This window comes from Phasianus colchicus, chromosome 18, assembly GCF_987193195.1.
Source record: "Phasianus colchicus chromosome 18, bPhaCol1.hap1.1, whole genome shotgun sequence".
NCBI classification, from domain to species: Eukaryota; Metazoa; Chordata; class Aves; order Galliformes; family Phasianidae; genus Phasianus; species Phasianus colchicus.
The window spans coordinates 8,795,173-8,821,662 of record NC_143453.1 but is presented as its reverse complement, the minus strand read 5'-3'; the positions used below and the strand labels follow the sequence as shown (position 1 = coordinate 8,821,662).

Genomic DNA, 26,490 nt, shown 5'->3' with positions numbered 1-26,490 from the left:
CGGTGCCCCAGCGCTTGTTTGTTTGTTTTGTTTTTTTTTTCATTTCCTCTATGGGCATTTCCATTCGTCTTTGCGGATCATCTTCAACAAAAGCCTCACATGGTCTGTTTGTTTTCTATTTCCAGCCTGCACTTTAAAAATAACTCCTTTGTTTCATGAATGGCCTGTGCCTGGATCCGGATTCCCCCTTTCTCTGTGGGTTTCTTTCTCCTCGCTGTTGCCTGTCAGGACCTTTCCTGGGAGCGTCCCATCAGGGCAGCTTGCCCAGCCCTGCCCTGCAGAGCCGTAGTGCTGTGTATCAGCTCCCCTTGAGTACTGGCAGAGGGCACCTCAGGGCAGAGCTGAACACCATCCCAGGTCCAAAATAGCTTGGAAAGATTGGGAACACAAGTCCTGAATCCTGCTTTATGGCTCTTGGTGCCAGCAGGGAGTCCCCTGGTGTTGGGGTTGGTGCCGGAGCTGCCGCTCCCACTGCGGCTCCCAGCAAGGAAGACCTGTTGTGGATGAACCCACACCTGCACAGAGAGGAGAGAGGTGGTTTGCTGTGAGCAGCCTGACCTGCGGCAACTGCAGGAAGGAGCTGGGAGCAGGGCAGTGCTGGGCCCTTGTGCTCACTGAGCAGCCAGCCCTGCGTGTTGTGGTTCTCCAAAGACAGCACATCCCGTGCAGGTAAAGGCTTTGAGCCCAGGGCTGGAGCACCTCTCATCCACGCCATGCAGCTCAGGATGTGCCTGATCTTTCCTGTTGACCCTGTGCTGCTATTTTAATTTAAAACCTCTGTACCCTGCTGAGATTGAATGCTACTGTGGATTCCTGGGCTGCAGACGCCGACGTTGTTTGCTTTGTTATTCTGAATAGAGCCTTAAATATATGGCAGGCGGCCGGCTCGCCTATTGAAAGGACTTAACAGATACACTGCATACAAATATTTGTGTCTAATGTCAGCTGTCTTCCAAGAAAATTTCATGCACATGTGGGTAAGACAAACCCATTATCATTGCAGGGTGATGTGTTTCTTAGGAACGTCCTTCAAATCGTTTTCATTACATCTTAATGATTTTTTGCTTCTGCCCATTCTTTAAAGAACGTGTGGGTAACTTCTGAGTGCTGTGCCCATGCCTGGGCTGGGGGTGCTTGTGTGGGTGTAGCCTTTTAGTGGGGCTTTGTGCCATCATGTTGTGGGCTACATTCTAACGTCTTCTGCAGACCATCCCTGATCCGTAGACCACAAGTTGAGTAACATTAATTTAGGTTTAAGAAATAGAATATTCTGTTAAGCTTCTTTCAGCATGTCTTTTTTTTTTTTAATGTTTTAAATTCAAGAAGTCTGCTCTCACTGGGACCTTTACAGCTTTTGTAAGGATGGATAAGTGGGTACTTTCTGTGATCTGGCAGTGCCTTGTCCTCACCTTCAGGCAGAGGAATCGAGGCAGCCCCCCACCCTTGATATACTGTGCGTAGGGCAAGGATTAGGCCCAGGAATCCTGCCTTGCTTTGGAGCGGGTCCTTGGGATGTTCCTGGGCAGGGAAAGGCACAGAGATGCTGGGTATGGATCTGGGAATCCCTTGTTGGAAGGAAGCAGAGATGAGCTTGGAACCCCCCCTCAGTGCCCGCAGCTCTGCGTTGCCATCCTGGGGCCAGGTTTGGCAGCAACCTCTTGCTTTCTCCTGTTTCTAATTAGATTGTAAATCTCATACCTAGCACTGTAATGGCTAGTGCAGGTCTGTGGATAAAACATTCCCTGATCAAGACTCCAACCAGGGGGGAGAAATACTTTTCCGGTGAGACAATGTCTGTTCCTCATCAAAATCAGTTGAGAAAAGTAGTAACCAAACAGTCCAGATTTAAAGAGCGTGGCTGTGCTATTTCTGGTTTATTTCCTATTAATCTGTTCCTATTGTTTGCATTCCTCTCCTACAAACAATTAGTTAACAATTTGTCCCTAGGGCACGGAGCTCCTGGGGCGGCTGCATGCCAAGGTCCTGGTGTGCCCCGTGCCCACAAACACCAGCGTGCCCACGGGATGAGCACAGTGGCACCTGCAGGGCTGTGCTGGGCTCCTTCAGTAGCAGCATTGAGATACCTCTGCATTTCTGCCCTCTGTAACCTTGATGGATGTATTGATGTATTTTCAAGTTTGGCCCCTCTGTCGGTGATCTCCTTGTGCTCTGTGTCGCCGCTGGGGCCATTGCTGTGTTTTGGTTTGGTTTCTGGCTGTGTGGACATGGGCAAACCAGCAAGGTGGCCCCGTGCCTGCCCGGCACAGATAGCGAGCGCTCCATCAGTGTGGGCTGATCTGTGGTCTTGCAGGGAAAGAAACTCTTCCTCTTTTTTCCTTTTCTCACCCATTGTTGGTTTTTGCACACGCCAACTGCTGTTTCAGTTGAACTGTGCTGGCTTGGGCTCTCTGCTCTCCCAGTGGAGCAGAGCCAGGCAGCTTGCAGCCCCGTTGGCTCCCTGCAGCTCCCTCTGGGCTGAGGGGAGTTCTCCCACTAGTTTCCCAACTGTGCTGCAGCTGCAGAAGGGATTACAACACATAAGCCACCACGTGTGTGGGTGACCAGTTTGTGAAAATAACCTCTGGGCCGTGGTATCTTCTGTGGCACTGGATCTGATCAGAAGGGCTGATTCAGTATTGATGTGGCGCTGGAGGTGTGTGACACACTTGAGTCCTGAGTTATGGGCAGCGCAGTGCCCGGCTCCTGCTGACAGAGGCTCCTGCCTCATGTGGGTGCAGGGATTGCTGGGGTTGGCAAGGAGAGCACTGTGTTATGGGTGCACGGAGGTGTGAGCAGCACGGGGTGCTGGAGGAGGGACCTTGGGGTGCAGCGTAGGGGGAGCAGGCAGGAAGCAGGGCTGGTGGAGAACCATGAGAGCGGTCAGGTTTTGGGGATCATCTAAGCCTCAGTGTTGGTGTCTTGTGGTTGACTGAGTTTTAATCTACTGCTTTCCTCTTTGCTTGCAGTTGTTGCGCGACGAGGAAAGCACGCTCATGATGAAGAGGAGCTCTTGGCTCTCCTAATCTTCTGTTGGTGATTTGGAAGCAGCCACCGCCACGTCTGCTCTTTCGACATGTCTGGATCTACTCAGCCCGTGGCACAGACCTGGCGTGCCACCGAGCCGCGCTACCCCCCGCACGCCATGTCCTACCCGGTGCAGATCGCCCGGCCGCACGCGGTAAGACAGGAGCTGCCTTCCACTGCTGCCCTTGGTGCTGGGCAGCAGTTCCTCTGTGCTGGTCTCAGATGTGGCTGTTAGGCAGAAATGCCCGTGATATGGGATTTCACCCTTTTTCTCCCCTGTCATCTTCTGCTTAGTGCTTTCAGCTCCTCCCTTTGTACTCCTTACCATGGTGCTGTCCGTGCACACTGACTCACCACCTGTGAGTGCTGAGGACTATTGGTCCTCTAGAAAGCACAGCTGGTTCGGTGGGGAGAGGGGAATGTGGTTCAGCCCCTCTGGGAACCAGAGCACAGTGTGGTGATGTCCTCAAAGCAGGGGTGAACCTGCTGCTGCCTTTGGGTCAGGAGAGCAGCCCTGCTCTGTGTATCTGGTGGTAGTACTGTGAGGCAAGGAGGAAATCTGCTGTGTTTTTTTTTTTTTTTAACATTTTGTCTTTCCTCATGCTTTTCCCCTCCCTCCTCTTTGATGTGTAGTCTTGTCTCCTGTAGGACCAAGCCATGCGTTGAGATGAGGGCTGGCTGTGTTTTGCTGAATGCACTGGGTTAATTCACCCAGATCTGGCCTCTCCCTGTGCCCTGTCACTCGCATCCCTGCTTGCTCATCCTGGATGTTTGACTGCTTTAGGTTTAAGCTCTTAACGGGAAAAAAAAAAAACCTCCCCTTAGTGGAACAGCTTTAGTCAGCTCAGGCTGCTTAAATGAATCTTATTAGGTGCTGGAGTGTGGTGTGCCCTCTTCTTGGTGAGCTGCAGCATGGTGACTGCAGCCGGTACGGTGCATGTAATGGGAGTTAGCGAGGTGACCTTGTCTCAGGGTTACATTGCTGATGGTGAAGGCTATTGAACTGTGAAACTCCTGCCGTGATGAATTTAGGGTTTGACTTGAAAGCCTGGAAATGCAAGAAATGTCAACGAAGAGGTGAAATTTCCCTGTCTGCCCTCTTTGTTGGGCTTCAGCAGAGCAGCATGTAGAGCAGAGCTGGAGTTTGGAATAGCTTTGAAATAAGAATATACAGAGGGTGCAGGACAAGCTTTTGGCTTAGTTAACTGGCTCGTCTAGATTGCTTGGGGTCTGCATGCTTCTGCACAAAGAGGCTTTTCATCCAGGCTATGAGACAGGCTGACCTGGTTTGATCTAGAGGAGTTTTGCTTCCACTGGTATGAGCGTGTTTATTTGGGCGGTGGGTGGAATGAGAACGTTTGTCTCAACAAGAAAATCCTTGTTCTGTTTTTATCAGAAATTTGAGCAGGAGGATGTGACCAGGTGAGCAAGGTCTGCTGTTGTTGCAAAGCCTTGACTTAAAAACAACTCCCTAAACCTCAAAGCTCAGTGTGGAGGGGGATTTTAGAAGAGGGCAGGTGGTTTCTGGTTTGGGGATTGAATCCTCATCCCTTGCCAACCCACAGCTCTCCCTTAGTTGTCACGTCAGCAAAATGACCCGAATGGGGCAATTGTTTGCAAGGGAGTCTGAGCTTTGGGTTTCTGCAACCTGTCTTGCTCTCTGGCTTGAGTGAATGCTGTTTTTATTCTATCCTATTAATGTTGGAAGAAGTAGCTGGCTTTTGCTTCTAGAAGCTATTTTTACAGCCATGTGTAATCTTCCGAAGTTATGTGATACCCCGTAGGTGTCTGGGTGCAGGAGAGCTTGAGGTTTTCAGCTGGAAGGCCAAGCAGATCCTCTTGCCTCTGGGTGGGAGCATGCCAGCCCCATGCACACTGAGCACACCTTGCTGTGCCGGGGGAGCAGGCAGCCCCGTGCCTTGCTGGAAGCTGGCCAGGCTGTGGCTTTGAGGATGGGGCTGCTCTCTGGTGGGGTTACTTGGGAGAGCTCCGTTGCTTTGAAGCTGCTGTGCTGCTTTAACATTAAAAGTCAGTGGTATTTGCTTGCATGTCTTGGCCAGGTCAGTTTTGTCATGGGGTGTGTTTGCACAGTGGGAGCTTGTTTGGAAGAAAGTAAGAAAGGCCAAAACCAACCCAGTGCTGGCGTGCCTTGCATCTCATTAGGTCTCCGTTCTGGGTTGCTGCATTCCACGACGTCCTTTCATGCGAGCTGGGAACTTGTTGGCCCTGGGTTCCTTCCCCAGCTGCGGAAGCGGCCCGGTCACCTCCTGGGCACGTGGGGCTGAGCACAGCGGGGCTGCGAATGCCATGAGAACAGAAATAAATAATTGCAGTCCAGCTGTGACGGGCGCACCCAGGGAAACGTGGTGCAGCAGAATACTGAGCTCCGAAATGAGCCGTGACATTATTTTAGGCTTGGAGACACTTTATGAAAAGTGATTTAAAGGATTTCAGCTGTTGGATTTCACAGATGAGGCAAGTGGGAGTGGGTGTTGCGAAGGGGCAGGAGGCAGGGGAAGCAAGCTGGGTGTTTTTCTGCTCACTGCTCACCAAACCTGAGGGAATATCCAACAAAATGAGTGAAAAAAGAGGCATTTCAAATAAATATGCTTGGTATGTATGGGTACTGGCTCCCAGCAGCGAGATCCAGGAGCTGCTGCTTAGCCGGGGGCTGCTGGAGGAGATCCAGCACAGGGTGAGCAGGGCTTTGTGCTGGTTTGGCCTGCAGGTGCCAGCTCTGGGGAGGGCTGCTCCCACTGCCCTGGGGTCTCCTCCTGTTTCTCTGCCTCTTCCTCTGTATTTGGTGCCAGCTGCTGCTAAGGAGGCAAAGTGTGGTATCTTATGACCTGAGATTTAATTCCAATTTATTAAAAAACTACTTAGAAAGCAACTTTGCCAAGTGTGCATGCTTTTAAATGGAAGAAGTTTAGATAGAAAGATTCTGTTAAAAATCACCAATAATGAACAGGATTTTTTTTTCCTTAAGAAGATTATAGGGTTGTTGGCCAAACTGCAGGTGAAGCATGTTAGTTTTCTGTATTAATTAGCTATAATATTGGGGTGTTCAGCTGATTCTATCATGTTCTGCTTGGGAACAGAAGAATCGTTTGAATGCTTTGCGACCTTTAGCTAAAGGTGAAAAAACACATTACTTACGCTGTTAACCTTCTAATGTGTCCGAAGTTCATGCTCTCTCAAAGCAAACCTTGGCATGATGGATATTCCTTTTCAGGCAACCTGCAGATATTTTCTGTAAACAGATCGATGTCCCTGCATAGCCACGTCCCCTGGAGCCCCTCCGTGGTCACTGTTCCCTGGGGCAGCGGGGTGCCCCTGGTTTCTCGCTGGATGCCCAGTCCCTTGCTGTGCTGTTAGCTGGGTGCATGCTGCCATTGCCAGGAGCTGGTTGTCCCCACGCTGGAGCTGCCTCTGTTCTGGATGTGCTTGTAGTATTTTGTTGTTACTGGAGATATTAATCAGGATTGGAGAACAGTTGGGGTGTATGCATGTGCTCTGTTGGCATTTGAATTGTGGTGGTGTGGCATCCCTTTCCAACAGAGCCCTGTTCCCCACCCAGCGGGATGGAAACGTGCTTCCCTCCTTAACCCCTGAGCTCCAGCTTCCCCAGGCCTTTGTGCTTTCTCCCCCAGCCTCCCCTCCTGTCTGGGAGCAGCTCTCAGTAAGCTGCTGTAGTTCCTTTGCTAACACCTTGCAGAGCATCTCCTGCACAGGAGCAATTGCTCACTTTTTGGCCAGACGCTTTCTCATCCACCTGAACCAGGGGCACAAGGTTGGTGCAAACTGATGTGCTGATGTGATGCCTTGGCTAGGTAGTGGCCTGGGTGGGAGTGTGGCCTTCCCTGCATGGGCTCCTCTCAGCAGCTGCAGCAGAGCAGGTTGTTGTGCACAGAGCTGCACGTCTCTGGGATGGCAGGAGCTGGTGTGTCTCCACGACAAGGCAGGGAGTGGCAGCACAGTGGTGGGTAAGCACAGGGAGGGCATTACAAGTCTCTGCTGCTGTGGTGGTGTTATTTTTTCTTTCCAGAATGGTTATTCACACTTTTATCTCCAGCAAGCAAAATGCCAGTCTGTGTTGGTGCTCCAGGAACTTGCAGAACGGAAGGATTTATGGTGCCAAATGCTAAAATCCCCCAGCCTGCAAAGAGCCTCCTCCAACCATCTCCAGGAGTGAGAAAAAGCTGCCTGCTCCCAGCTGTGCAGCCGGGTGGGGGGCAACACTGCCAGCTCTGCAGCCCACAACTTCCAGCAAACAGCCCAGGAAAAGGCTTGTGAAGCAAAAACCTACGTTGGAACTTACCATGAGAACTCAGAATGATTCCTCCTGAATTAACCTCAGATTTGCAGTGCAATATTGCATGAGATCAGTGTGGCTGAGCAGTGGTTTTGGGAGAATCGGCTTTGTGATTTAGGATCGGGAGAGATGCAAGTGAAGGAACAGAACACCTAATTCCCTGCCCCGGGGTCTCTCTCTCCATGCCAGGAACAAGGAGCTGGCTTACAGTAGCTGCTGTGAGCAGGGCTCATTTTTCCTAGGAAAATTCCCACTTACACAAAACAACTCTTTTTCTTCAAGTACAATTTTATGGCAGTTTCCTAATCTACTTCTTGGACATGAGTTGATGTAGAGGATACTACTTTGCTTTTTCTTGATTTCAGAGTTGTAAATCCACAGGGGAAGAAAAAACTTGCTGCATATGTGGTTTGGCAAAGGTAGAGCTCCACTAATGCTGCTTTTGGTGATGTAAAGTGGCCAGCCTGACTCTGTCCATATTGCTCCACCAACCCCTGTGGTGGAAATGCCTTTTGCAGGACTGGGGGATCTGCTGCTTGTCACTGATAGTCATTTACACGCAACTGTGAGTGGGTCAGTCCCTTAACCTGAAGAACTTGTTGTGCAGTTGTAAGGAAGTGTAGTTGGAAGCTGAATGGGGGATGTGGGAAGGCAGCAGGTCGGTGATGTATGGTGGGGGACTGTTGTGGAAGAGAAGTGATGATGAGCAAAGTGACCTGACGCTTTAAATGTGGATCACAGAATCATAGAATTGCTTGGGTTGGATGTTTGGGGTTTGGCACATTGCTCACCCCACAGCAAGGCTCATGGCTGAGAATGGCTGCAGGAAGCAGAGTGCCCAGCATGGGGATGGGGGGAAGGGCTCACTGCTGGCTCAGCGGTGCCTGGACGTGACTGGGGCAAAAAGAAGAAGCCAAAAGTCTTGTGACGGAGAGAAATTCAAATGCAGCCCTGTGATGAATGTGCTGCTGTTCTGCATGCAGCCCTGGCTGCGGGGGCAGGCTGGCTGCTGGCCTGGCACCAGGCTCTGGTCAGATGACTGGGAAGCCAGGGGAGCTGGGGGCTGCCCCCACCACGCCGTCACTTCTTGTCCATGAATGGCACATTCAGACAGGACAGCCACACATCGCCGACAGCCCTGTTTGTGCAGAGGGAGGGGGAGAAGGCGTCAGGAAGGATGCATTACTGTGCAGCTGCTACAGACGCTGGTGGTGCTGGCAGCAGCCACAGCCTCCGTGCGGGGACGGCAGCAGCGATCGATGCCTTCCTGGAAGAGGCCACGTGCACTGTGGTCACCTCCTAAAACAAAAGGCCAACTCAGCAGCCTCTGCGAGGTGGATGGCAAAGAGGCTGTGTCAGAACAATGAGGGCATTTGTCTTTTCAGCACATGTTGCATCCCCGTAGGCAAGATAAAAATGCATGCATTCAGCCAGGTTTTTATGACCGACCTTATCTCCAACAGTATGGCTAATTGTGAAGCAGTTGGTATTTGTTTCTATTTTTTTTGAATCTGCAATGAGCTTGACCCAGGCTTTTGGGAAGGATGTGGGACAGACAGCAAAGTGCCTGGGGACAGCCTGCTTTGATCAGTAAGAGTGATGATGCTCTGTGAAGGTTTTTTCTTGCTTCCTGGGTGGATGCTGCTCCTTTGCGCTGGGGCTCTGTCCCCATGCAGCTTCCTCCCAAACCTCCTCCTACCTCAGCTGGCTTTGGGTAAGAATTTTCTCCAGGCAGTGGCTCAAAAGTGCATTTCTCGGTCTGATGAGCAACTGCTGCCAGCACCAAGGGGTATCCAGGCACCAGAGAGCTTTTCTTTTATTGCAAAAATAGGTCACACTCATTGCTGGCAGACTGAGATTTAAAACAATTTTTTTTTTTTTTTTGGCTAAGTTCAAGGTGTACAAAGTGGAGTGGAGATGTCTCTCATTCATTGGCGAGGTGCTGGAGGTTGGGTATTAAGAAGTGGAACTGGCTGCCCTGGGGCAGTGGGCACAGCACAGAGCTGCTGGAGCTCAAGGGATGTCTGGAAGCATGCTTTCATGTTTGGGCGGTTGTATCGTGGAGCCAGGAGTTGGACCCAATGGTCCTTGCGGGTCTCTTCCGATCCGGGATGTTCTGTCATTCTGTGAGCAGATGGCATGGGGGACCTGTGCTGCTCCTGCCGGGTGTCAGTGCAAATGGAGAGAGGTGGTTTTAAGTGAATTGGTCTTATTTTGCACTGAAAGTCAGTGGGGAGCTCCTGGTTACTTTCTCAAGCGGAGATGTGGTGAGCAGCAGGGCCAGGCATCGTGCAGGCACCTCGAGCTGTGCTGCAGTGCTTGCCTGGCTGTGCTGGACATCCTGTGGGCTCATTCCAGCTAAAAGCCCTGGGTGTTTACACTTGTTTTTCTGCTGGTAGGAGGAAGAGAGGAGCAGCAGCTTGCTTATTTTACTGCAAGAGCAGCTCCAGGCTTCTTCTCTTGCAGGCTTCTCTTCCTGGGGCCCGATGGGGACGGGTGGAGCGGGCAGTGGTACCGTGGCTGCTGCGCTGCCCAGTTGTGCTGCAGGCAGAGCCCAGCTTTGCTCCCAGCCCCCATGTGCTCTCCTGGCTCAGCTCAGGCAGCTGTGAGTGGGGGAAGAACGAAGTGTGCTGGTGAGTGCACGCGTTCAAAACAGAAAGTGAGAGAGGCAGGCGGCCTGTGAGCTGTGCACAGCCATTGGTTTGGCGCCTGGGTTATCCTGAGGTCAGAGGACACAAGGAGGAATTTGTGGAGATGCTCCAGTAGGTAAGGCAGCTCACTGAGAGCTCTCACAAAGCAGCTTTCTTTTTTCGTGAGGCAGTCTGTATTTCTGTGCTGCTGAAAGCTTTTCTGCAGCGCTGCATTTGGTCTCCTGGCTTTAGAGAGTTTGATTATTGTATTTAAATGAGCCTGATAGAGCTGGGTTATGTGGGGTGAAAGGATCTACCAGGAAGAGGAGAGAGACGGCGCTCTGAGCGCTGTGGCATTGAGGAAGAGCACACGGAGTCCTTGAGACTGAGTGCCCTCAGCTCCCTGCCCAGCACCCCGAGGCAGGGGAGGTGCAGCACATCACACTCCCAACTGGCAGCGCAGGATGGCTTGCTGGGAGCCTGCTGGGGCACCTTCTCTGTCTGCCGCATGAAGAAGTGTATTTTAATGAGGCCGCTTTTGGCTTGTTAGCATTTTATTTATCTAAACGTTGGCCTTGTGCTGTATTGCTCTGTCGTGGTGATTTATGGCACCGTAGCACGCTGTGTCTGTCCGGTCCAGGTGATGCTGCTGTTCTTGCAGGCTCAGCCCAGCCAGCTGCTCCATGTGCTGCAGGGCTGGGAGCTGCACAGCGGGACCTGCTGCAGTGAGCCTGCCCTGGGCAGGTTTCTGGCTGTAAGGGAGTGATTCCAGCCACACTGTAGAGGCCAGGGGGTTGCAGCAGCTGCTTCTGATATTGTGTGGGATGCTGTAGGCTGCCCGTGGCTTCAGCTGGATGCTAAGTTGCTGTGTGGGCTATGCTGTGAGCTCAAACCTCACTGTGAGGTGCTGCTGGTGCTGGTCGCAGTGCTGTCCCTGTGCTGTGCCGCACAGCCCCGTGCTGCTCTGTGTCCTTGGGGGAAGGTGCTGCCCCTCTGCATCATGAGCTGAGCCCTGAGCAGCTCTCTCCTGGGTTTCTTCAAGGTGATTTGTTCCATTACTACTGCAGGTGCACGGTTTGAAAGTGGATAATGTAGATTTTCCTTTTTTTCTAGTTTTACGTAGCTGGCTTCACCCGAAGCTTTGGAGATACGGCTTACTGCTTTTCATGCGTCTGTTCCTTGCACACAAGATGGATTGACCTGGGCCAGGGCAGCGCTCCAGCACGGCGCAGTGCCAGGTGCTGTGTGAAGGACGAAGAGCAGTGTGTTTCTGGGCCTGGGAGGCACAGACAGCTCGGCCTTTTTGCTGCATTTTGGTGTCACGCTGCTCCCAGCACAGGGATCCAACCTTCCCCTCCTGCCTGGTGGCTCCTGTAGATTTCCAGGTCTGCTCCTGGCCTGGGAGCTGTGTCCCAGCAGGTCTCCAGAACACTGCTGAGCAACACCAAGGTCTTTTCTGGAGGCAGCTCGTAAACCTTTCTGGTGTTTGTGTCTGAAAAGCACGCCCCTGGCTCACACTGTAGCATACTGTAGTAACTTTCTGAGCAATTAATCCACCTACGTCCTGCCAGGCGTCCCTTGGTTCCTTTGACAGTTCATCTCAGGGCACAGAAACCTGTCACTTCTGATTCCTGTCACTCATTTTTCGGGTTATGTTTTCTTCCACTAAAACTGAGCACCAGTATGAGCGGAGCATTCGGACAGCGGCCCCTTTTGTGGGGATGCAGTCCTGGCCCTAAGGTTGAACCTCACCTGCTGCCTCTGGCTGTGCCAGGAGCTGTCTTCTGGAGGGTGTCGGAGGAGAAGGCAAGGCTGTCTATGGGCAAGGGGAGAGGGAAGACAGGGCTGTTGGGACACGCAGGAGCCCCTTTTTTCTTTTTTCCTCTCAAGGGCACAGACTTCCAGCCTCCCAGACAGGTAATTCTTGTTTGTACGCCCATAGCAGGTGAGTGCCCTGGCTGTAGGCCTGCTGGTGTGCCTTCCCAGCTGGCACAAGTGTATTTTGTACATCGATGGCAGGCACTGTATTGCTCAGGCTTTGTTTTGTTTAAAAAGACAAGGATGAGTGTGAAGAGGAGAAGCATGTTGTAGGCAGCAGCTCTGCCTGGCCAGGCCGTGAGGTCTCAATCCCATACCTTGGTGTCTGTGCTTCTCCTGCTGGTGTGGCATCATGGTGTGCTCTGACCCACGGTCCCACAGGGCTCCACATGTGGGCCTGCTTCCTGTAAGGCCTGCGAGTACAGCAGGGCTAGAACGTCCCTGCTAGATGAGTAGATGGAAGCCTTCCCCAAAGTGCAGCTGCCCCAGAGGTGCCCAGAGGGCCCTAGGTTCCTGATTTTGCTTTCCTTGGTTCTTGCCCTTTCCCGTGATCTGTCAGAGCAGAAGAGCAGCAGCAGCACACAACTGCTAGATGTTGGGAAAAGATGAACCTGATCCCCACCTTTCATCTTCTGATGCACCTTAGAGACCTTTGCAGCTCCTGTGAGAGAGGGGCAGGACTGGGGCAGGGGTCTGGTTTTGTTGGCTTCCTATACTGAGTGCTTAGAACTGGTTTTTCTCCCTGGATTTCCACAAAGGGAAGGTGCAGGTCAGTGCAGCCTAAGCTCCAAAATCTGCTCTGTGCCCGCCCCTCCCCGTGCTGAGGCTCTTTGCTGTGCACTGGGGTTTATCAGCCCTGGTTACATCTGATCAAATAACACCCGTGCAGCTGTTCAGGCTGAGAGGCTTTCCCCTCCCAACTGTAAGTACTTGGTGTTATATTTGGTGGGTGGTGGTTGGCTTTGTTTTTTTTTGTTGCTGTTGTTTTTGACCCTGACACTTCTTTTTCTTTGTGAGGCGGTCCGAGCTTTTGTTTGGTGTTGTTCTGGTGAGGGCTGTTTGAAACAGACTCCCAGGTGGGATTGGTTCTAATGTAAATAAGCGTCAGTGTTACCAGGGATATTCTGTGGCAGGGCTTTGTGTGCCACTGCTGAAGGTCTCAGTTAATTAGATGATTAGTCTTCTTTTCTGGTCAAGTATCTATCTGCAAATAAAAAAAGAGCGATTGAAACATAGGTGCTGAAATGCTGTTGCTGGAATCAGTCTGTGGCACAGAGCAGGAGAGCTTCTTATTTAATTAAAATCGGGAACATACTGTACTGTACTCTCCAAGGGTCAAGGAACAAAAGGGACGTGCACATAATAAGTAGCATACTATCCTTTGAGCCCCTTCAGCTGTGCCCAGGGGAGCTGTGTTTAAAGGAACAACGTTTTTGATCCTTCCTCTCTTCTTTATTTCTCTCTGTGCCACAGTGTGGGTTACTGAAGCTGAAAGCATCCTGTGACGTTTCATGTTCTCTCACCTGGCTCTGAAGCCATCACCAGTACAGCGTGGGTGCCAGAGGCCCGCGTGCCCCACGAGCAGCCTGGGCCAGGGGGCTGTGCTCCTGCAGGGCTGGGGGGAAGCACTCAGCTTCAGAGTTAGAGCATTGATGCGGTCTGCTCTGAGCTGTCGGGGCTCACTGCGTTCCTGAAAGCTGCCATCAGCCCAACGAGCTGTGTGTCTGTTTCCACAGGACGTCGCACTGCTGGAGTACCAGCACCATTCCAGGGACTACGCTTCGCACCTCCCGCCCGGGTCCATCATGCAGCCGCAGCGGAGGAGGCCGTCCCTGCTGTCCGAGTTCCAGCCGGGCAATGAAAGGTACCTCGGGCTGCTCCTGGGGCTGGGGGGGCTCCCAGCTATGGCAGCAAGTGTTTGCACAGCACTGGGGTATGCAATGGAGCTCTGCACAACCTGCACTGCATGATGTTGGGTATTGCTACCGACTGTACCTTAGCTAATGCAAGCATGCCTTCTGGTTTCTTCTCTTGTGCTGTCACGCGTTTCATAGATGTGCTAAAAAAGCAAGCACCATGCACACCCCATCTATGAAGCTGCATTGCTGGTTTAGGCGTGTGACTGCCCATGCTGATGGGAGGAGTGCAAATAGCTCACTGCCACTATTCTTCCCCACTTCCTCTCGGGTTGCTCTTCCTCCCCACTCTCGCTGTTATTGTTTCTCTTTCTGTGCTCTTCTCGTGACTTTCCCTGAGGTGCTGTGCTCCCTCCTGCTGCCCTTGTAGCTCTCCTGGTGTCACCAGTGATGACTTCAGTTGCCTCTTGCCTGAGGCTGCCGTGTTCGGGTGCTGCTCTGATGGGTGCTGTGGGGCTGCAGCTGCGTGAACCGCAGGAGCTGCTCTGTTGTAAAGGCCGTCGCTGTGGCTCTGTTTCATCACAAAATGCTGCTCTCTCACAGTTTCTCTTCTGCATTTGATGCTTTAGTGGTTCTGCAAAAAAAAAAAAAAAGCCTGGAAGTGAAATAACCTTGCAGCAGTAGATGTATGCAAAGTGGGTCTTTTTGATGCTTGTTCCTTAGGCTAAGAATACAAGTAGTGCAGAGTCACTGAGCCACTGCTTGTGGCCAGCCAGAAATGAGTCTGCTTCTCTAAAACTGTAATTGTTAGGGGAGAGGAGAGAGAGCTCAGGGTGGTGGTTGCTGAAGGGCACAGAGCAACCGGAGCACTTGGTATTTGGCTAGAAATGCAGCCAGCACTCTGTGTCTGGTTGGGTGGATCCAGCTTGGTGCTCAGCAGAAAAAAAAGAAGCCCTGTGGTAACCTGGGGGCAAAGCACAACCTCTAAAGCTCTGCCCTTCTGGATGAGCTCTGCTGGTTTTGCCCAGCCCAAATCTCCAAACTTACTTTTGATCTGACAATCAAGTGAATGAGGGTAAATGAATAGAACTCCAGGACTCAAACTAAGTGGGGTTGAGGTTGGGAAGGTGCTCATCCCAGCTCCTGTTTCTCTGTATCTTTAAGCGCTCCATGTTTAAGCTCTCCCACAGACTTTGCTTTTCCATCGTTGTGGTGTGAGGACCTGCCCCAAACCAGAGCCTGCTGTGCTGTAAATGGGCCCTTTGGGTGTGTGGTTGCTCACTCGAGAGCTCCAAGGCCCTGCAGCTCCCGGAGCAGGTCAGGTTGGGTGTTGGCATTCACCCCCAAACCCAGTGCTGATTCTGGCCCAGGGAGGGCAATGGAAACAGCTGAGTCCCCTTGGCAGGCTGATGCCAGGAGCATCTGTAAGCACTTTGGCTGTGTTCCTGCGCTGGGGTTGCTGGGTTTGAGCTGAGGCAGCTGGCTCTCAGCACAAGGGCTGGAGGAGGGAGCAATGGCAAACAAATAATGTCTGCAGAGGGGCCCGGGACGTGCTGTCTGCAAGCAGGAGTCTCATCTCACCCCAGCCCTGCAGTCCCTGCCTGGCACCAGCTGGTGGGTGTCAGGTTGTGGATTTCCAGACTGCTTTTCTGCTTCCCTCCTTGAAGCAAGTGTGAACTGGGGGGAACCCTTCCAACCTGCTGGAAGAAATGGGGCTGAGGTGGTCCCAGGTTTGGGTGTATCCCAAATGGATCGGCTTTGAGCCATCATCACCCCGCAGTGGATGGGCAGAACTCCATCTGTAGCAATTCTGGCTTGAGAGAAGGAAGGAAAACTTGAAGCATTCCGAACATGTTGCTATAGGGAAAGTTGGCCCCGCATTTCCCTGCAGGGACGTGCTGCTTTCTTTGATGGCTTTTTGGTAGCAGGCTTTTTCTTGGAAGGACCCGCGGACTTCCCCTCAGCTTGTTCAGCCGGCGCTGCCAGCAGGGCTGCAGGAGCGAGGAGAAGAGCTTCAGGGTCTGCTGTTGGTACACATCGTACTGGCAACGCCTGCAGGGAATGTGCTGGCAGGGTGACAAGGAGTAGGGTTTTTCTCTTCTGTGTGTATCTTGATCTGCAAAGGAAATGAGAAGAACTGAGGTGAACACTAAATGGCAGGTGCCGGTGGGTGAGGGGGCTGACAAATCCAAGAGCCAGACTCCTCTGGAGCAAAATTCCATATTAAAGCAGGAATGCTGGGGTGGATGATGGCTTCACCAGCAGATGTGGCTGTAAATAAGCGATATGCATGTTAACACAGATATTCTGCCTTTATCCAGAACGAGATGAGTCACTGTTTTCATAGGAGATTGCCTTACCAGTTCATGAGACCGTGCCCTTTATTCGGAGCCGTTCTGCTTAGCAGTCGTAAGCACTTTGCAGAGTTTCCCAGCGTTCCTCTGAAGTGTGATATTTTGGATACGCTGAGCAGCTGCCATGTCTCTGCAGCCATCCGAGATAGCCGTGTGCAGTACAGCATGAGAGCAGGCCTAATTACTGTGCTCGTTGGACGTGATTAATCCTCTGGCTGTGGAGCACAGGGAGCTGTGGGAGCCCAGCGCAGGGCTGCTGGAAATAATGGGCACTTCTCAGCCCTCATCTGTGCCGGGCCAAATGGCACCAACTGTTCCGGAGCGAGCTGTGCGACCAAGCGCCTCTTATTTATGGTCTTTAATTAAAGTTTCCCTCCTTAAAGGTGACCCTTTATCTCAGCAGTGAGGCTGAAATCTCTTGCAACTGCAGAGCTTCGTGTCTTTTCCCACTCGAAATGGCGATGCAGGAGGTGGATTATTTTTTTTTGTCCTCCTTAAATGAACGTGGGAAAATATGGGCTGCTGAGGGCAGCTCTGGTGTGTGGGCACACAGTCCTTGGTCTGAGCACCCGCTGCTCCGTGGATGAGTGAGGAGATGCGGAGGCAGCAGGTGGAACAGGTCAGTGTGCACTATGGAGCACCTGGGCTCTGCGTTGCTGCTGATGGAGGGATAACAGTGAGTGGAGCAACTTTCCCACGCCTGATTCTGGATGGAGTTCTATCTAGGAAGGCAGGTGATGTCATGATGCATGCAGCAGCCTGGCCAGCACTGGCTGTCCTTGGGGATATTGGGCCAGGGAGAACTTCAGCAACACAGTGCTGCCAGGAGGATTCTCCGGCGAGGCTCTGGGTTTGGAGAGCAAGGTGTGCGTCAGGAGCTTGTGGAGATGCTGGGACCTGCTGGCACAGCCCTGCTGCTGGAGCATGAGGGCACCCAGCTGCCCCACCCAGACAGACGGGCTGCTCACTCCCTCTCCAACTGTGTGAAGAGGGAATGTATGGGCTGGCCCAGCCTGTGTTTTTCTAGCTGCCTGGTGGCAGTTTGCTCCCACAAACCCTCTGGATTCTCTCTTTAGCAGGTCTCAATTTGCCCAGTCTCCTGCTCTGAATAACACTGGCCATTAAGAGGTTGCTGAAACCTCTTGCAAATCTTAGCACTGACTATAAAAAATTCACATCTGTGGTACTCACTTATTTTCTTGTCTGTCTATACCTGTGAGGGCTGGAGATATATATATACATATATATATTTACTTATGTTTGGAGACCATTTCCCACTCATCTCATTCTGGATAAAGACAGAATATCTGTGTTAATATGCATGGCCGGCATCTCAGCCAGAAGAAATAAACAGCTGCAGTAAGGCTATCGCTTACCTTGCTTCTCATTCCAGCAGTCTGCATGAGCCAGCTCCCCACCTGCCCATGTTTGTCCCCATGCTATGGGGAGCAGTATTTGTGAGTGGGAGCAAAGCTCCAAGTGTCTTCTTGCTGGGAAGGTGCCCTCCCTGTTTGAGGACAGGAGCGCTCCTCAGTTGGGCTGGGAAGCTCCTCTTTGACCTCAGGAGGAGTTTGTACTTGCCCATTTCCCTCTGATTTCACTTCTGCAGAGTTAGGAAGATAAAGGTAAGATCCATTTAGATCTCATCAAGGCTGCTCCTACAAACTCCCTGAGGGCAGTTCGGGGTGTCTGGTTGGAGCCTCTCTCCCAGGAGATGGATGCTCCCAGCTTCCCTTGTACCCAGCGACCAGCCAGCTCTTTTTAACCCAATCTGTGCTCAGGTGCTTCTGGTTTGGGTACGATGTAGCAGGCAAGGTTGTACCAGGTCTCAATGCTCAGCAAGTGCAGGAGCTTCCAGCCACGTGTCCCGCTGAGAAAAGGGCTGTGGTGTGTGAGTAATGCAGCTGGCAGCGTGCAATTAATCGTGTAGCTCAGCAGTAAACTGAAGGTCCGATCTTGGGTCATCTTGGTCTTCTGGCCTCAGACCTGCCCCAGACGGAGCTGCTGTGTGCAGTGCTGTGCTCATGACAGGGACTGCAGGGGGTTTCCCATGCCATTTAGTAACACCTTTACCCTTCAGCAAAATAGGAATCTGTGGAATAAAGCAGCCAGATGGGAACTGCTTGGAAAATGCAGTGAAACCCCAGGCTCAGTGTAACGGGGGGGTTTCAGACAGTGCTCTTCCTACACGGATGGCAGTGTTGTGGCAATATAAAAGGCTGTTGTGAGGAGCTCAGTGCAGGTGTGGGTGCACGGGGGGAGGTGTGCAGGCTGTGAGCTGAGCGCTGCTGTTGGCGTTGGGTGGTGCTGGGCAGAGTCATCCCGGGAGCGGCTGGAAATTCCAGGGCACGGAGTCAATGGCAGTTCCCCTGGATGTGGAAATGGAAATAGAAATAGAATAGCACCCTGTAGCATCGCAGCTGCTTTCCCCAGCATGGCCCCTGCCTCTCCATGAGTAACTGCCTCAGCAAAGCTGCGTGCTGCTCTTACTTTACAAACGGTGCTTTCTGAGCGTGGTCCTCACAACCACAGCACTCTGCAGCAATTAGCAGCTTCTGGGTAACGCAGCCTTTGAAAAAGAAAAAAAAAAAAAAGGAAGAAGTGAGAATAAACACATCAGATTTTTAATTGCTGTGCTACGGAAAGCCATGGCTGTTGGAATATTTTAACACCTGCCCAGCTCAACAGTTGCCGATTGTGGCTGGGTTTGCAGCAGAGCCGGGACGTCGGCGTGCAGCTGTGGGCTGGCTGTGCAGGAGGGGTTGGGGCAGGCTGCTGGGAAATGCATGCAGTGCCCGGACTGCTGTGCGTGGCTCAGTGCAAAGCGTGTGCGGGTGAGCTGTGCTTCGGGGCCAAACCAAAGGGCTGTCCTGCTCCAAACAGCTCGCTGCCCTGGCCTGTGTGTTTTGGGTCTGGTGCTGAGGTTTATATCAAAAACATGAAAATACATGAAAATGAAGATACAGAAGGAAAAAAAAAAAAGTGGGGTGTGAGGGGGAGGAGGGTGAGGGAGAAGCTGTGGCTCACTTGTACAGAGCTGGGCTTGGGTCATGCTGTGGGGAAGGTGATTTCCACCCAGCACCTCCCTCCCTTGGATGCAGTCCAGGGCTGTTATAGCTGCTGGAAGGGCTCCCATTGCCTTCAGAGGGCTCTGGGCCTGTCCCTTCCTGCTGTGCTTCCAGAAGCTGAGTTAGCAAGGTGAGTTTGGTCATCAGCAGCCCCAGGTTGGAGGGGCACACTGCACAGCCCCCTGCCCCTGGTGCTTGCTCTTGACATGCCTGTGATGCGTTTGCTTTCCCCCATCCCTGTGGGCAGCTTCCAGCCTGCTCCCTTTGTCGCTGCTAGAAGTGTGCTGGCACTGTGCTGCATGGCTCAAGAGAGCTCAAACAATCTTGCTTAAAGGAGAAAGGAAAAAAAAAAAAAAGCCATGTTTTTTCCAGGTTTTGAATCTCTTGTGTTTTGTTGTAATTTTTAAGAGACACATCTGCCTGAAGTGTTAAAAACACCTTTGGAGCTGCTGCAACAAAGCTGATCTTTGGGCATAGTAAAAGATTGAGTGTGTTTTTGTAGGAACCTTTTACAATTCCCAGAGGAGAATCCTGCTAGGAAAAATAGAGCTGCAAAAAGTTTTATACTTGCTTAAAGAAAGCAAAGCCAATTTCCAGGTATTACCAACTGCTACGTATGTAACAGGTGAAGAGAGCTCAGGCCAGTGTGCAAGAGAGGCAGGGTGCCCTGGGTCTGTGCAGGCTGAGATGTGTGAGCTGGAGCTGTGTTTTCTCCTTGGCCCATCCTTGGGAACGGGGCAGGAGCCCAGTGTCCTGCCTGCAGTCTCGGAGCAGGGGGAGCAGAGCCAACTTGTTCCCTAAAATCTCCTTTCTTTGTCCGCAGATCTCAGGAGCTGCACCTGAGGACCGAGGCGCATTCCTATCTCTCTGACCTGACCAAGCCATCAGATTTGGAGTTCATTGAAACCAAGCGGCCACGCCTGGACCTGCTGCAGGACCCGCTGCTGCGGCACTCGCCCCTCCTGAGCCAGGGCCAGCAGGCGGGCAGCGAGGAGCTGCCCAAGGTGAGGGCTGTGGCCGGGGTCCCTTTGGCTTGTGCAGAGCTGCCTGTGGGCTCTGCCCATACACTGCTTCACACGGTGTATGGTGCTGTTGGATGGCATGCGCTCAGATGGGGCGACTTCTTCAGAGAAAGAAAAGGATATAGGATTTTCTCCTAAACTGTTCTAGTCATGGGCTTGTATTTATGGACTTGTATTTACTGGCTGTTTGCTGCACAGGAGCATTTGGGAAGTTTCTGTGGGCTGGGCTAGGGTTGGTTGTGTCTGGCTTTTGTGGATACTGTGCCTTAATTTGATTTTTACATGACCTTTCTTATTTATCACATCTGCTTATTTAATATCGGTGTTTGATGGACTGGAATTGGCTGCTGGTGGTTCCTTAATATAATCTTCCCCAGGAAAGCCTCCCTTGCCTTAGTCTCCTGGAACAGAGCAGATTGTTTACTTGCAATTACCTCCTCTGCAGCGTGATAAATATTACAAAGAACAGCCCCTTGCTTTTTGCCGGCCCTGGCGGATTGAGCTGCATGCTCTACTGGGATGGACAGTGTTTGACTTCAGTGTGAGCTTGGGTTTATTCCTGGTGAAGCTTGCATGAGATCCTGCTGACTGTCATGGGGGAGAGGAACATTTAACTTGAAATGGGGCAAATGAGGGCAGTTTGGGTGGTTAGGGTTCCAGGAGAGGCCTGGCTAGAGCTGGAGGTTGCAAGGTGCTGCCAGGAGCAGCAGGGACCCTGCAGTGTGGGGGCTCTGGACACAGAGTGATTCCTGTGGGTGCTGGCCCAGGTGTCTGTGGGGAAAAGAAACTGTTAGCCATGAAACCAAAGATGTTCTCTCTCCAAAGACGTGAGGAAACCAGGACAGCTTTTCTGTCTGCACATTGTTTCCATCAGCAGTTCTGTTCTGCTTCTTAGCGGAAAACCACGCATTGTCTCAGCTATTTGTTTCTAATAGGCAAAGCCACTCTTGAGGCATTAGTCGCTGAGTTAGGGGCTGCATTTGCTTCTTGGTCTGTGACACATTTCCAGGAATTACATTGCATTTTATGGGGCTTAAAACATTTGTTAATGAAAGAGAGAGAGAAAAAGCTGAGATGCATACCATTCAGCAGGACAAGATTATGCTTTTAGTGGAGCCATTTGTAATGTTGCACTCTGGAAGGAGAGAAAAATGGCTGGGGAGCACCTGAGTGGGCTGGGTTGGCTGCTGCGAGCTGCAGGGCTGTTCCTGGGCAGGGCTGGCTGAGGTACTGTGTGTGCTGCTCTTCCTGATGGCTTTACAGATTGTGGCAAGTCCTGGTAACAGGCTGTGGAGCTTTTCCCATTGACACTCCCAGGAAAGAAGTGGATCTTGTATGGCTTTTATCCATCTTTCCCAAGCAGGGGATGAGCTGGGGCCCCTGTGCCCCATTCTGGATCACAGCAGCCTCACTTGAAGTGAAGATTAGCATGCAATACAAAGGCAACAGCTCTTACTAGCTCAGCTCTTTGCGGCTACAGAAAACAGATGTGTTGGGGAAGCGTTCTTTACAAAAGCAGCAGCTTTACAGCCATGTCTGCCAGCAGAAGATTACCTTTTTATGTGAACCTCACATTGCTCATACCCTTGATCAATTCTCTTCAGGCTGGGAAACAGAAGGCTGTCTTCCTACCTGTTCTCTCCACTTGAGCATCTCTCCCCCAAGCAGGGTTGCTGTCACATTGCTGCAGGATGCAGAGTGTGCTGCTCCTACTGCTGGGTGGGCTCAGGAGAGCTCAGGGGACAAAATGTCCTGGTGCCCTTCATCCAGGCTGTCACTGCCTCTGAGAAGGTGCTCCCCTGAGCTGGCCAAGAACAGCCAAGCAGAACTAAAGTGGGCCTGCTTTCTTTATCATTGCAATGTGTATGTGAGACCCACTGCAGGAGTGGCCGTGATGGGGGTTTGCCAAGCATGCTTGTAGTGGAGGTGCTGGAATTGCTTCCCAGGACCTTTGAGGGCTTTGGTGTCGGATGGGGAAAGCCATGGTCCTTCAGCAGATCAGAACAGCACAGCAGGCCTGTTTGTGTGTCTGTGTGATCCCTGTCGCCCCACAGCCATGGGTGCTGGTGCTGCTTGCTGTGTCTGGCCACCCAGCATCTGCTGCAGAGCTGAACCTCTGTCCTGCTACCCCCCTTCCTTCCAGCTCTTCTTATTCCTCTTGTGCTTCCACTTGTTCTTCCCACTTCTGAGACTGCTTTTCCACCACATATGTGGTTTGCTACTCTCCCTATAGGATGTGAGTCAGTCATGATCTGCATTTAGTCCCCTTGCAGGGGCTGGCTGCTGCAGTTGCAGCCCACTGCTCCAGTGGGATGGTGCTGCAGGAGCCCCACAAGCCTGCTGTGGGGCCGGGGCAGGCTCAGGAAACCTGAACCTCACTGCCATCTGTCCCAGCAAGCCGCTGGCCACCGGTAAGTCTCTTCCCCTTTCTGTGTCTCAGATTTCCCCGTCGGTAACAGGGACAATGCCACTTCCCTCTTTTGTAAAGGAGTTAACAGCTTTTGATGGAAAAGGGCTATTAAAAAACAACGTGTTGTGAGTGCTTGGACTCTGCTTTGCATTGTTGAAAGGTTTTAATTTCTTCCCTTTCTGCGTGAATGTTTTTGTTGTGCTATGAACGAAAAGCCGGGATCTGAAAGGAGAAGGTGGGACTCTGGGGAAAGGCAGCGCTAAGGCCAGGAAATATATGCAGCAAAGCAGAAATTAGGGCAAAGGGCACTATGCTTTGATGCACATTAATGCAGCTTTAAAAGCCATTAATTGAAAAAGGATGAATTAACACATTTAAAATGCATTTTTAATGATGCATTGAAGCCAGCACCACGCATGCCAAATTTCACACCAGCTGCCCGTTCCAGAGCCTGACGTACACCAAACTCCTGGAGAACAGGCAGGGAGGTGGGAGGGCTCCTGGGCAGCCCTGAGCAGCCTGGCAGCATCCCGAGGAGCTGGTGAGGCCTTGGGGAGCCCTGTCCCCACTCCCTGCTGGTGAGGGGAGGCTCAGGGAGGGGGCATCGTCGGCTGGGATCCCATTTGTGAGCAAGGGAAGCGCCCCAATCCCAGTGCAGAGCTGGTAAATCACCAGCCTGCTCTCTCAGCTCCGTGGTTTTCTGCATGGCTTTGTTATGGGAACATTGATCTGTTGCTGGGATTAACCTCTCAGAGTTTCCAGTGGGCTGGTCTCACAGTTATTAATGAAACTGGCTGGAACTCGTGTTGACCTTGGCAGAGGCCCCAGTTGGCTACGAGGGAACTGGCAAACGCGTAATCTCTAATTGAGTAATCCAGCACAGGGGGAAGGGAGCGAGGGGGTGGAAGCAGCAGTGCTTTGAACTCAGAGAGCCACAGCACTCCAGCAGGATGCGTGGGAGCAGCTCCCAAACCTGCTGAGCGTGGCCAGGAGTGGCACGGGGCCCCCTCGGATGGACCTGAGCTGGCTGCCATTGCCGCCCCACACTTAGGGCCATTTACTGAGTGTCTGGGTGACAGAGCGATGCCGTGAGCTCCAGGCACTTGTCCCCTGCTGTGTGCTTCCAGGGCTGGTGGTTGGGCACCCAGCAGCAGCACTTGGAGCAGCAAAGGATCCCACTGCAGTGCGTCCAGTTTTTTCCCCCCTCACCCCTACCACTCTGTTGCTCGCGCTGTCAACTGATACAAATCCGACTGTGGGAAGGATCCCATGGAGTGGGGGAGGACTCTGCGTTAGGACAGCAGTGATTCAAGGCTATTTCTGGGAAGATGAGGGAGATGTTGGCATTCTCTGTTATTCCAAACATATTTAAATGCTGAAATATTTGTATTGTTCCTGCTGTCACACTGCAAATGTTTCTGGCTGGGTTCCTTTCTGCCCTGCTTTCCCCTCACTCCATCTCACCGTTTTCCACCAGGGCAGCACGTGGCAGCCCCTGCTCGCTGTGCTGTCTCCTGCATAGACTGGTGCTGGCAGGCCGCAGGGCAGGGCACTGCAGGCAAGGAGCTCTGACCCTGCAGCTGACAGTGTTTGATTTTTCAGTTCTCATGGCTGGAGAACCAAAGCCAGCACTGTGCTTGCAGCAGGGCAGTGCTGCATGGCTCCACGGAGGTTGTCCTTTTCTGTCTTTGAAGTGTTTGTACATCTGTTACAAAGTAAAATGCTTTTGAAGCCCATTCTTTCTTGAACAGCACAGATTGCTATGTGGCCTGCTGTTACTTCCTGAAAAGGAGAGGCAGGGTTTCTGTGCTGCCCAGCTGTGATTTGGGATCCTGCACTTGTGGCCCACTGGCAGGGAGTTAGGTGCTGTTAGACTTGGAGCATTGCTGCAGGATGGGGGTGTGCACTGCTTCCCATTTCTGTGTGTTCTACCCAGTGTGTGCAGACAGCAGGGTGACAGGAGGTTGCTGCCAGCTCACCAGCACTGCAGCTATTGCTCCCTCCATCCCCCTCACTGGGGGTCCAGCATGGGTCGAGGAGTTCAGAAGGCGCCTGGGGCAGCCTCCATGAGTGTACAGCACAGCACATCTGTGCTGCTGTACTTTTCCATCGTTATGAAATGCTGTAAATCCACAGCAGTGACTCATGCACTAAAAGCCGCGAGTTGTGACACCGATCAGCTGAGTGCTGTGTGTGAGGAGGAGGGCACGCTCATCCTCGCGCCGTGCGGGCACTGTGCAGTGCTGTCGATGGGACTGGGGCTGTGGGAGTGACTCTGGGGCTGGGTTTGGCAGAGGAGCTGCTGCTTTCGGCTGTGGTGTGGGAGCTGTCATAGCACTGAATGTGGCAGCAGCCATCACTGGAACTTGGGGAGCTTTACCTCCTTGCATTGCGGAGCCTCATCTCCCAGTAGCATCCTCAGCATCAAGTGGGTGCCAAGGGGCCCTGCTGCAGTAACTCTCTGAAAACCTCCTCTCTTTTTGGACCCAAACCCGCTGTTTAAATGCAACGTTTCTTTGGCTGTGTTTGAGGCAGAGCACATCAGAGGTTTCTGGCTCACTGCATGACAAAGCGGGCTGCAGCTCCGTGCTGATGGACACTTGCGTGCGGCAGGAATGCTGGCTGCGTGCAGAGGGGTTGTTCTAGGACAAGCTGACAGGCCCTTGGCTTGTTCTGCCGCTCTCAAAAAATGTAATTCTAATTCTTGGCACCATCCTCCTAGAGGATAAAGAGTGGGAATGCAGTGGAGTCTGTTCTCTCTGCCCTTGGAAGCGTGCTGTTACCCACAGTGAGCTGGCGTGGGGCAGGACACCGTGCTCCATCCTCCTTCGGGATCTGGTGAGGGTATGGCAGAAATTAACACGGGAAATGACCCAGGGCATCTCCTTTATTACAGTGGTGTCTTCTCTGGTCAGTGTTGCCTAAGCATCCTCCGCCTACATGAGCATGCAGCCCCACTTCTGTGTGCCTGCATGCTGTGGGGGCTGCCAGCTGCTCTCTGGTCTTCCTGGGGTGGCATTCCCAAGGCAGCCTGAGAAAGAGCCCTGGCAGAGCAGCCGTGCCACAGGGCTACGGAGCAGGGCGAGCACAGGCTTTGATTTCAGCCTGTTTTTCAGGTCTGCGCTGTTTTATCTCCTGCCAGCAATCCGGGTGTGACGTGGGGCACACAGCCCCCAGCAGCACGGCCAGCAGAGGTGCGTGCAGGGCTCTGAGCCTTTCTGCCACCAAAAGCTACAGGAGACTATGCAGGTTTGTGTATATAAATATATTGTGTATTCTGTTAATGGCTTTCAGTATGTTTGGAGGGGGGTATATAGATTATACATTCATAAATGTTTCGTGCATATATGCTTTCCACAGTTTAATTGAAAGACCTGCATTTTTATGTATATAATATATGCATACGCACATATAAATGCCACCATACACTTGTAAGCTGTGTTTTCAAAGGCTTCTTATAGCTGTGCTATCAGTGATCCAGGCAAAGAAAGGCTCACAGTCTCGAGCAAAGCTAAATATTGATTTGAACTGATCTGGGTGCACTTGGAGACATCACCAGTGTGCATGAATACAGCATAATCTCTGATTGGAGTGGGGAAATTTCATCATAAAGCCCCAAAAGGGAGGTTTGTTATTGCTTTCTTCCAAATGCCTGAATTTTATTAGCTTCAGTCATTCTTGGCAGGGTGGTGGAATGGGATTTTATAGTTAGCAAAGGAAAAGTAAACACAGTAATCATTTCATAGGCCTGTGCCTGCCAAACCAAGATGGAAATTCCAGCCTTGGTGGGAAGCTGGTGCTTTGCTAACAGATAGTAACAAATTCACTGTGGGCTCATTCTTGCTATGGGAGCTGAGATATTGGGTTTTTTCTTTAACATCCTGGCCTGGAAGGGCAGAGGTGCTTCGTGCTGTTCTGCAGACAGGGCCTGGGCTGGGGCTTGCAGTTTGGGCAGCTTGTGCAGCAGCTGCAGCTGGAAGTGGTTCTGCTCCCATG

General features: G+C 52.0%; 1 protein-coding gene across 16 annotated transcripts in view; it reads left to right on the top strand.

The window, feature by feature from the left end:
- NCOR2 (nuclear receptor corepressor 2) overlaps positions 1-26,490 on the top strand; it is a 164,481-nt gene that overhangs the window by 43,367 nt on the left and 94,624 nt on the right. For 15 of the 16 annotated variants that reach the window (XM_090120774.1, XM_031592681.2, XM_031592680.2 and 12 more), the window contains exons 2-4: positions 2,967-3,178; positions 13,521-13,648; positions 19,886-20,066. In XM_090120774.1, the coding sequence (XP_089976900.1) occupies positions 3,074-3,178; positions 13,521-13,648; positions 19,886-20,066 (414 nt within the window). In that variant the 5' untranslated portion in view covers positions 2,967-3,073. Of the gene's footprint in view, positions 1-2,966; positions 3,179-9,875; positions 10,103-13,520; positions 13,649-19,885; positions 20,067-26,490 lie in introns of those variants that run through there. The other variant, XM_031592683.2, reaches the window with a different exon arrangement.